We start from the raw sequence: 18,613 nt of genomic DNA on the forward strand, positions 1-18,613 counted from the left end.
AATCATAAATTTCCCACCTAGTCCATTCTCAGCCAGTTTTCAACTCATCTAATCACATGGCATGAAACACAATGAGGAAGTAATATAAAGCATTGCACTTTGGTTTTTGAATCATGAAACAAATTACTTGGCTACATTTTGTAAACATTACCTCATTCTGTACACATGTCGTATTTGTATTGTGTGAAGTGAGCCAAAAGGAAGTAGACTGTGTACAGAGTCAAAAGCAACAATACAGTCAACGAGCAGTAGCTAGGTTCTGAGGGCAGAAGAGAACTGTTATGTGAGATTTTGTAGTGTTCTTTAAAGAGGTGTGTCTTCAGCTCTTTTTAAACAGGATTAGGATCGGGCAGTCTTATTGGATAGGGGGAGGTCACTCCAGATCCTGGGTGCATAGATGCTGAAGCTCTGTTTCTTTCTTTGCACATCTTCATCTCCAGTCTGATGGTGCCCTGAGGACCATTGAAGGTGGTGAGATTTCTAAAAAGAAGGTGGGGCTCTCGTTGTGATAGTTTGGCAGATGTCGGATAATATTTTGTGTTGTATCCATTTTCACTTGGTCTTTTATCTGCAGGCGGTGCTCCGTGTTCCCACTATCAAGCATCACTTGCTGACATCATCCAAAATACTATTAGATGGATCATCCCGTATACGGTGGCCCACTGGACTTCATTTACAAAAATGTAATTTCTGGACTTGGCAGCAATAAAAACCATGGTGGTCCTTCACAGAAGTTTTGTTTTTCACTTCCCCACACACAAGGAGAAAACACATTAATGCCATTTTGGGAAATCTACTTTCATTCTGGGGAAATATTAAGTGAATTATATTTTTACTGCAAATCTGCCATACAGTCATAGCTTGGTTGATCTGTGGCCATTAATATTATTTTACAGAAGTAGCTTCTGCCCGGAGGGGGAAGCAGATTCATGGGAAAATACTTGATGCACTGGTAGATATCAAATGTTAGTAGCCCGGCTGACACCAGTAATGCAGAGGTGGTCCTTGGAGAAGTTATGATTCTGACAACTGATTGGACTATAAGAGCCACTTGGTCTTGGTGGACTATGACCCTTGTGCGGTTAGCAAAATATCCTTCTGGAATGGGACCCTTCTCAAGACCTTGGTCAAGGTTAATGCCCCTTAGGCTCAAAGAGGATAGGAAGGTGTTTTTCAAAAGGAAGGCACATTTACCAAAAGTTGATGAAAAAAGTTTGTGTATGCTGGAGCCATTGGTGTACACAACAATAAATACATAGATGACAGAATGAAAGGAAAATGCTACTTACCAGTATGCATCTGTTCTTGGCATGTAGGGCGGCAGAGCCAAACACTAGTGCATAGATCGCCATCTGGTGGTGGGCCCAGATGATTACAATTTGTTGTTGTCTTGGAAGAGTCTTTGTTTGGTAGGTGACTCCTCCTGTAGATCGTAGTGCGCATGGGCATCGACTCCATCTTCAGATTGTTTTTCGCCATTGGGAAAATGATGGAGTTGTATGAGTACAGAAAAAGATGTCCATGTCTTGTGCCTCTATCTAAGATATTACTGGAACAGATATAGGTAGCCGGGGAGGCGGGTGGGCGTGTGTGGCTCTGCAGCCCTAAATGCCAAGAACAAAGGCATACTGGTAAGCAGCATTTTCCGTTCGAGGCTTATGGGCTGCAGACCACAGACTAGTGCATTGATTGCATACCAGTATCTGATGCAGTAGTTTGAAATAATGTCTTGAGTACAGCCTGGCCCACACTAGCTTGTTGTTTTGCTTGCACATCTACACAGTAGTGATTTGTAAATGTGTGCGGTGTAGACCATGTAGCTACTTTACAGATATCATCTCGACGTATATTTCCTAGGAATGCCAAAGATGTCCCTAATTTAAGGGTGGAATGAGCCCTAGGGGGAATGGATAGAGTGTGTTTCGCTTTTTGGTAACAAATTTGAATGCGTTACACAAACCACCTTGCACTCCCAGTTATTGAAATGGGATTACCTTTATGTGGAAGAGAAAAGGACACAAACAATTGTTTTGTTTTACAAAATGGTTTTGTCCTATCAATGTAGTAAATGAGCGCTCTTTTTACATCTAATGATGTAGAGCTCTTTGCACAACTGTTTGTGGTTGAGAAAAGAATACTGGCAACTCAATAGATTAGTTGAGGTGGAACGGTGAAATTACTTTTGGAAGGAATGTTGGGTTTGTTTTAAGAACCACTTTGTTATGATGGTGTGGTATAAATGGTTCTTGAATTGTTAATGCCTGGATCTCACTTACTCTTCTGAGTGAGGTAATAGCAACTAAAAAAGCGACTTTCCATGTAAGGAACTGCAATTCACACTTAAGCAAGGGTTCAAATGGAGGACCCATAGGTCTAGTGAGAACAATATTTAAATTCCATACCGGGGAGGAGGGTGGTATCCTGGGAGGAATTATTCTTTTGAGTCCTTCCATAAACGCTTCGATGGCAGGCACTCTAAATAATGACAAATGTTGTCTGTTTTGAAGGTAGGCTGCTATAGCAGCAAGATGTAACTTGATTGAAGAGTACGCTAAACTACATCTTTGTAGATGGAGCAGTTAACATATAATAATGGGTTAATGTTGTTATTTGTACAATACACAACCAACCTTTTCCACTTGGCTGCATAGCATGCGCTAATGGTGGGGCGTCTTGCTTCTTTCATGACATTCATGCAATTAGGCGGAAGATTGAGGTATCCAAATTTTAAGACCTCAGGAGCTAAATCGCTAGGTTGAGCTGCATTGGTTCTGGATGCATGATCTCTCCATGGTTCTGTGTCAGTAGATGTGGAGAGAGTTTTAATTTTTGATGTGGTACTACTGAGAGTTCTAGTAGTGTGGTGTACCACAGTTGTCTGTCCCATGTTGGTGCTATGAGAATCAATGTGAGGGAATGTTGCTGTAACTTGCGTACCACTAACGGAATTAGTGGGCGAGGTGGAAAAGTACGCAAATTTGTATGACCAACTCATCCATATCGCATTGCTTTTGGACAATGGGTGTTGATATCTGGCGGCGAAGCTTGGGCATTTGGAGTTGCGGTGTGTGGCGAACAGATCTATCTCTGGTTGGCCCCACTTGTGAAAGAAAGGTTAAAGAATTTGAGGATGAAGTTCCCATTCATGTATCTGTTGTCTTTGACGACTTAACAGATCTGCAACTTGATTATGAACTCCTGGTAGATGTTCTGCTAACAGAAAGATTTTTGGAGGAATGGCCCACCTCCATATGCTCTGCGCAAGCCGGGGGAGCTGTAAGGAGTGCGTTCCTCCATGTTTTTGGATGTAATACATGGCGGTCAGATTGTCGGTACGGACTAGTACAGCCTTGCGTGATAGGTAATGTTGAAACTATTTTCGAGCTAGAAAAATTGCTATCAACTCCAGATGATTTATGTGAAGTAGTTTTTGTTGCAGTGTCCATGTGCCCTGTACTGAGTGGTGTTCCGAATGTGCTCCCCATCCTGTGAGAGATGTGTCTGTGGTTAGCACCACTTGTGGAACAGGCTCTATGAAGGGTCGGCCCTCGGAAAGGTTTTTGGTGTTCCACCACTGCAGAGAGCAATGTGCCCAGTCGTCCACCACCACCAGATCTGTTATTTGTTGTTGAGCCTGATTCCACGGACTTGCTAAGCGCTCTTGTATGGGGCGCATTTGGAGTCTTGCGTGTGGCACTATGAAAATGCAAGATCCCATCATTCGGATTAATTGCATGAACACTCGAGCTGGCAGTGAGTGTTTCAGCTGGAATTTTTGTATAAGAGTTTGCATACTTTATACCCTTGTTGGATTAGGGGATGCAATTGCTTTGGAGGTATCTATTGTGACACCCAGATACTGTTGAGACAGGGATGGTTGGAGACGTGACTTTTTTGTTTTACTGTGAATCCTAGCTTGTGTAACAGGCAGATAGTCTGATGCGTGTGCTGTACACATTGGTGGTATGACTTGGATTTTATTAACCAGTCTAGGTATGGAAAGACATGAATGTTGTCCTTCCTTAAGTGTGTTGCTACTACTGCTAGACACTTTGTGAAAACTCAAGGTTCTGTAGTTACTCCGAAAGGGAGTACTTTGAACTGGTAATGTTGACCGTCTAGTATGAACCCAAGGTACTTTCTGTGAGCTTGATGGGTAGGAATGTGGAAGTAGGCGTCCTTGAGATCTAATGTGGCAAGGAAGTCTCCTTGTTTTAACAGAGGCAGAACCTGCTTGATGTGACCATATGGAAGTGGTCGGACTATATGTAAAGGTTTAGGGGCTTTAGATCTAGTATAGGTCTGAGGGAACTGTCCTTTTTGGGTATGAGAAAGTATAGGGAGTAAACTCCTGTGTTTTGATGGTGTTTTGGGACGGTTCTATTGCATTCTTTTGTAGTAGAGATGCAACCTTTTGTTTTAGGAGTGTGAGATGCTCCTGTGACATGGGATGTTGTCTGGGTGGTATTGTTGGAGGAGTGGAAGTGAGCTCCAGGTAATAACCTGACTGAACTATTTGTCTTACTCACCTGTCTGTGGTGATGGAGTTCCAGACAGGTAGTAACTGTTGTAATCTCCCCCCTACAGGAGTGGAATGGTCTGGGGGGATGGGAGGAAAGTCACTGTTTGGGAGTAGAGGCATTGCAGTTGTTGTTGACTCTGCCTCTACCTTTACTGTTGTTACCTCTATATACTCCTCTGTAATAACATCTACTGGGTGAGGTTTGGGTGGGCGCTTTATAAGAAGAAGAAGTGTTGTCAGTTTGAAAAACTTTAGAGGCGCCCCTGTAAGAAGAGCGACGAAAGAACGCTCCCATGGATTTTGCCGAATCAGTATCTTTTTTCATTTTCTCTAGTGCATTATCAACTGTTGGACCAAAAAGATGTTGCTGGTCAAAAGGTTGATTTAGGATACTGGCCTGTACTTCTGGCTTGAACCCAGAGATGCGTCACAAGGCATTTCTTCGTAATAGTACTCCTGTATTTATTGCTCTAGAGGCTGTGTCAGCAGCATCCAACGCACAGCGTATTGAGGTATTGGTAATGACCTTGCCTTCTTGTATTAAATCAGAAGCCCTGGCTTTATATTGTTCTGGTAAATGTTGCATAAGAGTTTCTAGCTCACCATAATGAGCTTCATCATATCTTGCTAACAAAGTTTGAGTGTTAGCAATTCTCTAGACATTGGCTGCTTGGGGGATGGTGCGTTTTCCTGAAGCATCTAAAAGTTTGTACTCCTTATCAGAGGGTGGAGCATCCCCTGTTGTCTGCGAGTTAGCTCTTTTCCTCGCATTTGAGACTACCTATGAGTCTAATTGCAGCTGACCTTTGATGTATGCTGGGTCAGTTGGAGCCGCTTTATACTTCTTTTCTAGTCTGGAGTTAATTACCCTGGCTCTGACGGGGTCTTTGAATACCTCTGGTGCATGTTTTACGACTCCATTAAGTATAGGTAATGTGGTTGTGGTTTTATGTGATGATAGTAAGGTATCCATGAGGAAGTCTTCTTTCACTGGATCTGTATGTAAGTCCACTCCATGAAAAGTGGCTGCTCTATGAATGAGCTGTGTAAACCCAATAGTGTCATCTGGAAGAAATGGTCTAGAAGGGTATGCTTCATCTTGTGGCAGATCTGGTGCATCTGGCGCATTATAATCTTCCCAGGGACCATCTGATGGCCTAGGAATATTGTTTGCGTCATTTATGTAATCTTTGTGTTGCTCACTTTCTACCCCATGTGAATAATTGTCTTCATCGTCATCGTCCTCTGGTGTAGGGCTATGTGAGATGGATGGTGAGTGTGCAGGAGAAATGTCTATTGGTATCTCTAGCAATGGTGAAGGAATTCTAATGGGGAAGTTTGAGCATGTTTTTTAAGAGGAACTGGAGATGGCTTGGGAGAGTCCATTTTCCTCTTTACAGGCACTGTAATTATATGTCCAGTCTTTGGATGAATACAAAGAGTCTTTTGTTTTGCATCTGGGCGAAAAAGCTCTTCTGCGGAAATATCCTTTTTCAATGCCGATTTGTCTTGCTTGGAACCGAATTGCTTAGAAGGTTTTACAGTGTCTATTGCGGTCTTTGGAGCAGATCTTGGTTTCGGTTCCATAGACTTGTTGCCATGTTTCTTTTTTGGATCAGAGCTTTTTGGATCCAGAATTAAAGGTCCCGAAGCGCGTTTGGGATCATCGACCTTTGGAGCCGAAGTGTGTTTCGGTGCCGAGGTGGGCTTTGGGTCGACTTTCTTCGGAACCGGAGTTGTCTTCGGTTCGATAGACCTGGGAATCGCTTCAGTGCCGAGCTTGTTTTTGGCTCGACCGGTTTCAGTACCAAGGGCTGCTTCGGTCCCGGAGTTCGTTTTGATTTGAGGACCTTCTGCTTGTCGGGACCGACAGACTGAGTCGAGCCCGAGTCAACTGGAGGCTTTTTTGGATTCTTCGTTGTCGAGCCAGAAGGCAGGGCGTCGGAAGGCTTTGGTCGGTGTGCACCTGGACCTGGAGGTGCAACCGAAGCCTGTCCCAGTATGGGGGTGTGAGCAGGGTTGGCGCTTGCACTCACGACCTGTTGACCAGCTGGAAGAAGATCGTTGTCTTCCGATTGTCCCTCGGCTCCGGAAGCTGAATCCTCTGCTTTGGAAAAGATGTCGTCCTGCTGTTCATCGGACTCTAGATCGATTGGAGCCTCGTCTATGATGAGGTATGGTGTTGATGAAGAGGACTGCGCCATGACTCTTTGAGCTCGGCGGTCCCTGATGGTTTTCTTGGACCAGAACGAAGCGCAGGCCAGGCAATCTCGACTCTCGTGCTCCGGGTTCAAGCACAGATTGCAAACCTCATGAAGATCAGTGTGGGGAAATTTGTGTCCACACTGAGGGCACTTCTTGAAGGGTGTTCTTTATTATTATTATTATTATATATGAGTTTATTAAGCGCGCAGCTACCCGTGGGTTTCCCGGCGCTAGGAGGACAGAAGTAAAAGAGGGCAAACAGAAGTGCAAGGAACAGGTTACAAAGAAAACAGCCAGGTTTTCACTCCTTTGCGGAACTTAAGATAACATGTTTCAGACCGCAGAGGGATGGGAAGCGAGTTCCAGAGCGAGGGCGCCAAGTAGGAAAAAGAGCGCCCACCAACTCTAGTACGCTTGAAACGGGGGACAGAGAATCTGCATTGAGTGGAGGATCTAAGAGTGCGGGAGGGACAATATTGATGGACTAAAGTGGATAGATAGTGAAGGGATTTTCCAACTTTGATACGGTGCATAAAGCATAGAGCTTTGAATTTGGACCTAGATTCTATGCGCAGCCAATGCAGGCTGCGCAGGGAAGAGGAGACTGAAGTGGTTCTAGGCAGATTGCAGAGTAAACGGGCAGCCATGTTCTGGACCACTTGAAGCTTACGGGTGACCTCCTTGCAGGCACCCAGAAGAAGTACATTACCGTAGTCCAGCCGCGATGTCACTAAGGCCTGGACCACTGACTTCTGGGTGTCTGGGGGAAGCATCCATGTGATCTTCCTCAGCCACCTGATGATGGTAGTACAGGTGGCTGAGACTTTAACCACATGTTGCCTCATGGATAGCTGATTGTCAAAGAGGACCCCGAGATTGCGCGCTGTTGTTGCTGGGACCGGCAATGGTCCCATTTGCTGAGGCCAATGTTGCGGGCCCCAGAGAGCGGAGTCCGGCCCGAACAGGAGCAGCTCCGTTTTGTCGCCATTCAGCTTCAGTTTGTTAGTCAGCATACAATTGGCGATGTCAGTAAGCCCAGAACGAAGAGAAGAAGAGGGGGAGTGCTGATTAGAAGAAAGAGAGAAAATGATTTGAGTGTCATCAGCATACGAAAAAATAGATAGTCCAGACTGTTCGGCAAGAAAAGCAAGGGGTCTAACATAAAGGTTGAAGAACAAAGGACTGAGAATAGAACCTTGGGGGACACCATAGGGGGAATTATGAACAGTGGACACCGAAGAGGGGGAGAAGACCTGGAAAGTGCGATCAGAAAGAAAATTGGAGATCCAAGCAAGTGCGGAGCCACAGATCCCAACAGACTTCAAGGCAGAAAGAAGGATGGTGTGGGAGACGGTGTCAAAAGCGACACTCAAATCCAAAAGGATGAGTGCCACCGTCTCCCCTCTATCTACCTGGCGTCTGACTGTCTCCGTGACTCCCAGAAGGGTGGACTCCGTAGAGAATCCCGCCCGAAAACCTGACTGGGAAGGATGAAGGGTGTTCGCTGATTCAATGTGTGTGGTTAGGTGACGGTTGACTCTTTCCATGAGTCAAAGGCCCAATGGCGCAGTTGGGCCCGACGGCCCCGACGAACTAAGGAATCGAGAAGCGCAAGCCTTTCTTCTACGCGGGTAACTGGAATTACTATCGAAAACAATACCGATGGTATGATGTAGGACTGGAAGTCGAAAGGAGATCGATAATGGGACTGAACGATAAACACATCCGAGCCCGATGGTGGGAAAAAAAAATCTGAAGATGGAGTCGATGCCCATGCGCACTATGATCTACAGGAGGAGTCACCTAGCAAACATAGACTCTTCCAAGACAACAACAAAGTGTAATCATCGGGGCCAACCACCGAGTGGTGATCTATGCACTAGTGTGTGGTCAGTAGCCCATATGCCTCGAACATATTGATATTGACCACAAAATTCTTGACGTTTTTCATCAGAACTATCAGTGTGATCTGTAATTCTGTTCTCTATCTCTTAGCTTTCTATATGGCATTTTATTATAAACTGGGTAGTCAGCTATGCAGTGACTGGCATAAAGATAAACTATGAACAAGACATGGTCTACTTTCTTTGACCTTTGGTCCTTTTTATGCTAGAGAAAGATACATCTGCCAAAAAAGAGCAAGTATGGTGCCTGAGAAAGCAGCTGAGAGGGAAATAGTTGAGAAATAGGATCAACAAAAATAAACTATACAGCATAATCATAACCTATTAGTAGCTTGTTTCCATTAATATCTCCAGATCCAAGTCCTTCCATTTCTATACAATGTAAATAAGAGGTCTTCATAAAAATTATCAAAGACTCCAGTGGAGCACTTATCTACACTTATCTACGCTGTTGGAGCCAATATCTGGTAAACTGCAAACTAGTCAACAAAAAAAAACATAATGAAAAAACATAATTTAACTAATCTTCAATTAGTGCTTTAGACATAGAACAACATTGGGCCCTGGGTGCTCATGAGCATTGATCCTCAAATAGACAGCTGGTGGCATGAATTATATGATGTAAGCATGCATTTTAGGCCACTTTTTTTTTGCTGTAGGCAACCTAATTTACTGATAACAGTACACAGTCTTGCAAAATAGTGAGTTACCTTTTCAGGTTTGGTATCCCAACACTCCATCATCAAAGTTTGCAGTCGGAGGAACTGTACTTCCTCTGGTCGTCCCAGTATTGGACGGATACCTTTGGACAATTTCTTGGCAATCTGAAGCTGATGATGACCCAGTGCTGGCCGCTGCCCAGACAGCAGTTCATACAAGACCATACCGTAGGAGAACATGTCCACCTATACGATAAAATGCATGACATACAGTAATAGCCTTGATTGGTCACACATGCATTTTAGAATAAACGCTAGGCCATATATTTCTTCAACATTTTGATTTATCCAACCAAAATATTCAAGAAGATTGGATGGAGTCTTTCAAAATTCTGACTTATGAGCCGGTACTCACAAAGAAGGACCCCCATATGCTTTTATAAAATGCCATGCACATCTCCTAAGAAGGACCTGGCCAAATCAAGTACCTGATTTTACTCTACACTTTCATAACAAGAATATTCAACAAATTGTACAAAGACAATTAGAAGTAACCAGTGAGTATCTGGAAGCAGAAGCCTTGAGGAGGGTACCAACGTAGTTGTAATTGTCCGCTTTGTCTCCATTTAGGGGGTACTCATGCGCCCTGGAAGATTTAGTAAGCCAAAAAGATCAGACTGAGGTGGCCCCAAGGGTTAACTCAGAGGGATGGTAGACAAACACTCAAGCATAGTCCAGCCTCTGTGATGCCTTCCTGCCACCTGAAAGTCCTTTTTAGGTCTTGCCTGAGCCAGCACACGCTTGTGCCTGTGCTTTTGTTTTCTTCACCCGCTATTGGCCCTTGCATGCGTCTTTCTAAGAAAGACCGCATGCAATTGGCCAAAGGCGGGTGCATGTCCGCCTTCTCTCTGCCCTGGCTAGGGTCAATGGGAGCGAGCGCTGCTTTCCTCCCTTGTCATGGCTCATTAAGCACAGCGTACACTTTCACCTTCAAACGCGGTCGCTTTCACTTTTACGTACCGTGCTTGTTTTATTTATTTACTAGAGCGCCGTAATGCCTTTCTGCACAAACACCCCTCCTGCCTCCCAAACATCAACCAGAGCGATGCCGTGGCTAGTTTCTAATATTCGGCCTCTTTCTGCTCTCCCATGTGCTCCCTTCGAGATCCTCCTCTCCTTCCGCATTCTGCCAGCACACTCCTACCCAATAGTCATCCACCACCATGTCCACCACCACCATCACATCCACCACCTCCACCACCACGTCCACCACCACCAAGTCCACCATGTCCACCACCACCATGTCCACCACGTCCACCACCACCATGTCCAACAAGTCCACCACCATGTCCACCACCACCACCAACACGTCCACCACCACCATGTTCACCACCACCACGTCCACCGCCACATCCACCACCACCACATTCACCGCCACCAGCACTATGTCCAGCACCACCACAACCACATCCACCACAATGTTCACCATGTCCACCACCACGGCCACCAGCACCATCCCATCCCCCACCACCACGTCCATCACCACCAGGTCCACCACCACGTCCACCACCACCACGTCCACCACCACCACATCCACCACCACCACCATGTCCACCACCACGTCCACCACCACATCCACCACCGCCACGTCCTCCACCACCACTACCACGTCCACCACCCCACGTCCACCAACACCACTATTACGTCCACCACACCCACCACATCCACCACCACCACGTCTACCAAAACCAAGTTCACTACCACCAAGTCCACCACCACAACCACGTCCACCATCACATCCGCCACCACCACGTCCACCACCACGTCCAACACATCCACCACCACAACCACGTCCACCACCACGTCCACCACCCCACGTCCACCACTCCACGTCCACCAACACCACTATTACGTCCACCACCACCACCAAGTCCACCACCACAACCACATCCACCACCACGTCCGCCACCACCACGTCCGCCACCACCACATCCACCACCACCACGTTCTACCACCACCACCACCACGTCCACCACTACCACGACCAACATGACCACCACATCCACCACCACCACCACGTCCACCACCACGTCCACATCCACCACCACGTCCACATCCACCACCACCATGTCCTCCACCGCCACATCCACCACCATGTCCACCACCACCACCACATCCACATCCACCACCACCATGTCCTCCACCACCACCACGTCCTCCACCACCACATCCACCATCACGTCCACCACCACATCCACATCCACCACCACCATGTCCTCCACCACCACCACATCCTCCACCACCACATCCACCACCATGTCCACCACCAACACCACCACCACGTCCCCCACCACCACATCCACCACCATGTCCACCCCAACATCCACCACGTCCAACACCACAACCATGTCCACCACCACTACGTCCACCACCACCACTTCCACCACCACGTCCACCACCATGTCAACAACCACCACGTCCACCATCACCACCACCACGTCCACCACCACCACCACGTCCACCACCACCACCACGTCCACCACCACATCCACCACCACCACATCCATCACCACCACGTCCACCACCACATCCACCACCACCACATCCATCACCACCACATCCATCACCACCACATCCACCACCACCACCACTTCCACCACCACAACCATGTCCACCACCACCACTTCCACCACCATCACCACGTCCACCACCACCATGTCCACCACGTCAACCACCACCATGTCCACCACAATGGTCCACCACCACCACCACCATGTCCACCACCACCACCACGTCCACCACCATGTCCACCACCACCACTACATCCACCACCACCACCTGTGACAGGTAAAGTGTCACTGGAGGGCAGAGGTAATAGGAGTGTCAACCCCGGCAGTACATGGGACATTTAAGGATGCATAGGGTGCGAGAAGACAGGAATAGGGGCTAGAAGCATTACACCAGACCCAAGATAAATTTTGAAGAGGCGCAATGTCACAGGGGCTCCTGTAAAAGCACTCGCAGCATCTCTACCTCACAGTGCCATACCCGCACGAGCCGCTCACTCAAAACAAGCAATGCAATATTTGTGAAAGGTTAGAAAATCGAATGCAAGTATTTAAACATCCAACATTAAACAAGTACTTCTGTCTGATAGATGGTATTTGACACGGTTTTCAAAGTGGAGTATGATACAGTAAAAAATAGAAAGCAAGGGGTTTCACGATTCATGGGACAATTTAAAACACATCCATATGTGAAAGAAATCTAGGTAATTGATTTACAGAATGCTGTTAAACAATGTATTTAGGTTTTGGGAAACAAATCTATCATAGAGTTGCAATTACAAGCCATAGAAGGAACCCCAACACCTCTCCCAAAATACACTTTGACCTCACATTTAATTTGTATTTTCAAATTACCTTATAATAAATTAACTACATTTATGGATAGGTGGGAGTCAGCTAGGCGTTTTTAGTGTTTTGTTTCCCTTTAGGGTGTCTGTGTTTTTCTTTATGAAAGTAAATACAGCATGTGGTTGAAGTCCATCATATTTCAAGACAGACTTACTGTTAGGTTACTGATGCTGGTCATTTGAGTCTTCTTGTACTGATGACAAATTTAGCTTAGATATCCTCATAAACAACTTGGGCCATTCCACTGGAGGATAGGAACTGGATGGAATTTGGAGGCTTTTACAGCTGGACTTTTCCAAGTGTTGGGGGTACAGGTACTGAAAGTTCAAATGCTGCAGGTGGTAGCAAGGGGCAATGACTCGGTGGAGAAGGAAAAAATGGGGAATGTCTCAGTGTAGGAGGAAACCCACTCCAAATGATCCCAATAAAAGGACCCAAAATTGCTTTTAAACTGTAGGGGTATCCAAATGTGCCCGAGGAGACAGCACTCTAGGCCTAATGTGCAGAGGAGGGGCCGATATCACCCAGGGGAAAGCAAGCACTGCATCTTTTGTTTTCAAGAGGATACACTATAAGCCAGAGGAAGTCTGCGCTCCTGCACTTGCGCCTGGGATGATGTGGCAGGGCTTGTTTTAATTCATATGAGGACCTTAGATCAGGAAACGTAGCGGATGGATATCTGTTTCTGGTTGCAGGTCACTGTATAACGTTCACCAGTACTGACCTACGATAACACTGGATGCCCTACATCGCCCACCACTACATTACAAGGTAAATATATATTTATCATTCGTAACTCAAATTATACTTACCGAAGTTAAGAAAAGTAAATATACCATAAGTGGTAGGTCCATTTACTGAAAGCCATACTGTATTCAGGAGATTACCACATGCAATATAATAAATCCCCACCTCTGAAGCAGTGGAAAAGTTAGTCATATCCAAAAATCTAAGGTTTACTACTGTAAAAAAAATGAAATATAATACACAGGGAATAAACATTTGCGTGAAGTATAAAAAGCATATAATACCCTTCTAAGCACAAACTTTGCAGAACAAATGCACGTAAAAAGACCATTTGCATTGTTACCTTTTCATCATAAACTACTCGGGGCTTGATCTCAGGAGCCTGATATCCAGGAGTCCCCTCCACTCCAAGGGCTCCCTCGTGAAAAGACTGGCGGGATATGCCATAGTCGGAGAGCTTGACATTCACATACTCCCTGACGTCCAGAGACCACACCAGAATGTTGTCCGATTTCAGGTCGCAGAATATGATGTTCTTCTTATGCAGGTAAGCGAGGCCAGCTGCGATCTGGTATGCTGCTCGCTGGGTCAGCATATGCCCAAGTGGCATAAATAGAGAGCCTGTGCAAAAGTACAATTAAGAAACAAATTACAACCGATTTTTTTCCCTATCTTGCAATCATGCAGCAAAGACTTTACAGGGGTAAAAAAAAAATGCTGAACTCGTGTACACAATGTCTGCAGTTGGATTAGTATAGAATGGTACAAAATTATTTTGCTCGAGTCCACATTATAATTTTGTTGCCCTTGTGCGAAAGAGTGCAAAATACTATTGTATAATCGCTACACATAAAACAAATGGACTTTCACTACTTTTGTTACTTAACTGACACAAAGTGAATAAACTGATTTACCCCCAAACACAGACTCTTACTTCATATCTGACAAGATAGTGGGAGTGACTATTGGGCATGAACTCGTGTCTGGACATAAGAATCCTTGACCTCTGCATGGTAGCAGGCGAATGAGGGTAAGGTGAACAGTTTGCACAGTAGGAGTGTTTGCTTGAGAGGGACTTCCCCAGTAATGCTCTTGCGTCTTAATCTTTAGGTCTAGGTCTCCTACAAAATTCAGGGGAGTGAAGTGCTAGGGAGTCGATTATGTTGTGGTTGACAACAAAAAGATCCAATGGCTCCTGGCCATTGATGGATGATGACAATATGAGTCTGAATGGTAGGATAATGGTACCAACAACATCCTTCGAAGGAGAGAGTGAGGTGATGAGTGGTCTGTCTAGAAGGATAGCAGAATGCTTTAACTACCTGTGCGAGTGATCTGAGGTGTGTTAGTGTGCATGTACTTGTCGGCAGTGTCTGTGCGTACACCTCTGTGTAGGTGCCTTGGTCGGTGTGTTGGCCTGTCTGTGTTGCAGTATCTCAAGAGTTGAAGTTGTCAGTGAAAGCTGAATTATTGCAGGTAGACCAGGTGGTGCGCAAGTATATTTAGGAAGTACGTGTAGACAACAGAGGCCTGGTGAACACTGGTAGGGAACACTGCCTAAGGAACATAAGTCGTCTACATAACATGCAGATTTCTTCAGTGACCCTCGGCAAATTCAGCAGAGAAACAAAGGAGGCAGACTCCTACAACTAAAGCACCTGGATATTAAACATCACTGAAGCACATAGTCTAGGGAGATTAACACAACTCACTTCTGCCAGGCACTATTAGAGTAGACCCTCCCTGGCTAGCACATGCTTATCAGCCTTTTACTATTATTTTAATGTTAACATCATGGATTACCAGTGTCTTTTCATCTGCTACGCTGGTCCCCTGCAGTATTTTACTCAATTTTAAGTACAGCCAGCGAGATTAAACCAATAGTTGTCACAATTCCAGTAGTGACCCCTATAAAACTGAGGGAGAAAGACCAATGCACAAATACGACAGGCAACTGATACTTATGTCTAATGAAGAAGAAACAAAACACAACAGTAGAAAGGTTACCTTTGGAGCGCTCCAGTATGACGCTACTCAGACTCCCCAGTGGAGCCAGCTCCAGGGCGAAACACAGAGGGTGGATGCAGATCCCGATGAGGGCCACGATGCAAGGGTGCGTCAATGAGTGCAGCATGCTGGCCTCTAAGCGGAACTCAGAAAAATTCCTCATAGCTTCCATGGCTTGCAAGTGCCTGAACATGGTATCTGGCATCAACGATATAAAAGTCACACATGGTCATTTTAGCCGTTTTTAGCAGGAGTAAAAACCTACTTACATAGAATTCACTTGTACTGTTCAGTTACTGAAAAGTCCTCTATTTTGGGGACAATCTAAACAGACACATCTGTATGAATGAAAAAAATTTGTGTTATGATGATAGCCATGAACGATACAAAGAAGTCTTGAATCTTTTACTATGGACGAATATTTCTATGTCCTTCTCTTTAATTGTAAACGCTTGATTTGTGGATTAAAAGATTAATTTAAAAAAGGGCACTATCACCGCAATCAATGCTAACGGAAAGGCTGGATTGGTGACTGTGTGCTCTCTAGGAACATGGGAGCTTAAAACTGCTGTTCCCAAAAGGTTACGATTTAGGACACTATGGTAAGTTAGGAAACACAAATCACTCGGGCTTAGAGAACATATTTTGTTTCTATTTAGGCTCTGCTACTCTAGTTTCAAATCACCTTAACTTTGATTTTTCTAAAAATTAAACAGTATAGGTAGATATTTGTGGACCAAAAATGTAGAGAATTTGTGTTCATGGCTAGATGTAACTAACAATTTGTCACTCTTTGTGGTCCTGGAGTAGCACTGATGACCTGCAGGAGGAATGAGATGCTTCATGTGGTCTTGGGTAGGTATGTTGGCTTAAAATGATTCCTAGTAGGAGGTGTGTGGGGTTTAATGTGAATATAGGGGCCTCTGTGTAATGTAAGGTAGGTGTGGATGGCTGCTTGAGTTACTTGGTACCTAGAGATTGTTAAGTTTGGTGTGTTGGATGCACAATAGTTGTTTGAGGATGTAAAAAGGTTTTGGCTGCTTAGTAAAGGTTTGGAGGCTTGCCTGTCACAGGACACCGGGTTGAGGGACTTATATTCTGACACTGTATGCATCAGAGGTTATATGTGTTGCAGGATAGTTAGTAGTGGCAGCAAACCATAAGAAAGTAAGCTGTAGACCATTGATGGAGCAGGGTTTCACATAAAATGAAACCTGCTAAAATCGAACACCCCTATAATACGTACTAACTATAAGTAGTAGTACACTAATATGCACCACAAAAACACGAGGCAATCTGCTTTGCACATGTCTGCTCTAACATGACGAAAGAACTAAACCTGCATTTGCAGTGTGCTTCAAAAGAAAGGAGAGATACTGCACGAAAAGGCCGCATGTGCACCAGCAGTTGCATGTTGCATCTTGTTTTGAAATAATAAATAATGCTGCTTTTGCTCAATGCTTATGCTAGGTAACAATAATAAGAACTCAGGCACAAGTGGGTGATAAACAGTGAGGGATGCAGTGTCATATAATTAATGAATGTCTATATTTCATTAGTTTTAGTGGAGTGGATGAAGAACCATTTCCTTAAATTGGTCATTGTAAAGGGAGGGCCCTGAATGGGAGCGAGACGGTCATGACAAAGCAGCCAGAAGCGCTGAGCACAGCAGAAGATGCCTAAAGGTTGAAGGCCGTGATACTGAATGCCAGCCAAGGACCGTGATCAACCGCGTGAAAGGTGACAACTTCCGCGGATGTATAATTTGACTAAAGAATGTTTAATTGTAACATTTTGTAAAATTCATGTGAAAGAACTGAGAGTCAGACTATAGGAAAGGAAGATGAACAATTGAATAGTCAAATATAATTGAAATCACAGTGGGGTGACATGCCACCCCCTGAAAACCAACCAATCTCCTGTCAAGCTTCATGAAGTTAGCAACTAATGTGGGATGGACATGTAGGTTTTTAGACTATAATTAGGGTGCCTTTAGGGGTGTGGTTTTAGGCTTAGGCTGACAGGAGAGAAGAGGGGAGATGTGACGCTGTCCGTCGGTTTTCAGAGAGGCCTAGCTGTTTCCTATCTTATCCTGTTACTGTTAGAGATCTTGCATTCCTGTATACCTTGAGGAAACCCCTGTCATCACCTGGGTCCAGGTGTGGTTCTTACTATAGACCATTAGGTTGGTTTGTATTTAGCTAATGTCGGTACCAGATTATCAGTTTTAATGTTCTGTCTCTGAATCTTTTGTCTCCCCACCTATCTACTCCATCAAAAAACTAATGATCTGTATTATTTTAGATGAACCTATTGTCTCTTCATCTATCCCTCCGTTAGGTATAATATTGTATGGCATAATTATTTTGCTGAACATTTGTCTATTACTCTACCCACTCCTTCACTTCATAATGTCATTGCAAAGTGAGTCTATATTAACCGTGGGCGGAGAACTCCGCTCCGTCCGCGGAGTGTACGGAGATTTGCCTACTCCGCGTTCCATGGAGAGCGTGGAGTAAGCAAATCTCAGCACACTCCGTGGCGGAACGGATTTGGCCAGCCCCCGCCTACCACCCTCCATTAAAAATGGAAAAACAATTAAATTAAATACGTTTAAAGTACATAAAAACCACTTACCTGGGCTGCGGCGTCCCTGGGCTGCCTTCCTCCTCTTCATGGCCGTTTCTGGAAAAACTGCTAATGCGCACGCAACCGCGCATGCACATTCTTTGTAAGAACTGCGCATGCGTGTGCGCATGCACAGTTTTTCCAGAAACGGCCATGAAGATGAGGAGGGCAGCCCGGGAACACCGCAGCCGAGATAAGTGTTTTTTATGTAATTTACAGTTTTTTAATGTAATTATTTTTCAACTGTTAATAGGGGGTGGGAGGCGGGTGGCGTAGCAGAGCTACCCTGATTTTCAGAGTTTGTTTCCGGCTCCATGGCACTCCGAGTAGCCCCGCTACGCACACTATGCCCAAGGTTAGTCTATATACATTGTAAATTAATACCTTTCATGAGATTTCGATGTTTTGATTGTGACCAAATTGCAACTGAGCATTTACCCTTTAATTGAGATAAATTCATTACATAACCTTACCGAGAGTCTGTTAATAATTTCGACTAAATGATTGGTAAATTAGTATTATCAT

At 45.0% G+C, this 18,613-nt stretch overlaps 1 protein-coding gene across 1 annotated transcript in view; it reads right to left on the bottom strand.

Annotated features, from left to right (window-relative positions):
• LRRK1 (leucine rich repeat kinase 1) overlaps positions 1–18,613 on the bottom strand; it is a 758,414-nt gene that overhangs the window by 106,801 nt on the left and 633,000 nt on the right. The window contains exons 26-28 of the mRNA XM_086958057.1: positions 15,461–15,658; positions 13,797–14,074; positions 9,342–9,536 (exon numbers count right to left, since the gene is read on the bottom strand). Coding sequence (XP_086814183.1) covers positions 9,342–9,536; positions 13,797–14,074; positions 15,461–15,658 — 671 coding nt within the window. The remainder of the gene's footprint in view (positions 1–9,341; positions 9,537–13,796; positions 14,075–15,460; positions 15,659–18,613) is intronic.

Source organism: Lissotriton vulgaris, chromosome 2_1, assembly GCF_964263255.1.
Source record: "Lissotriton vulgaris chromosome 2_1, aLisVul1.2, whole genome shotgun sequence".
Lineage (NCBI taxonomy): Eukaryota > Metazoa > Chordata > Amphibia > Caudata > Salamandridae > Lissotriton > Lissotriton vulgaris.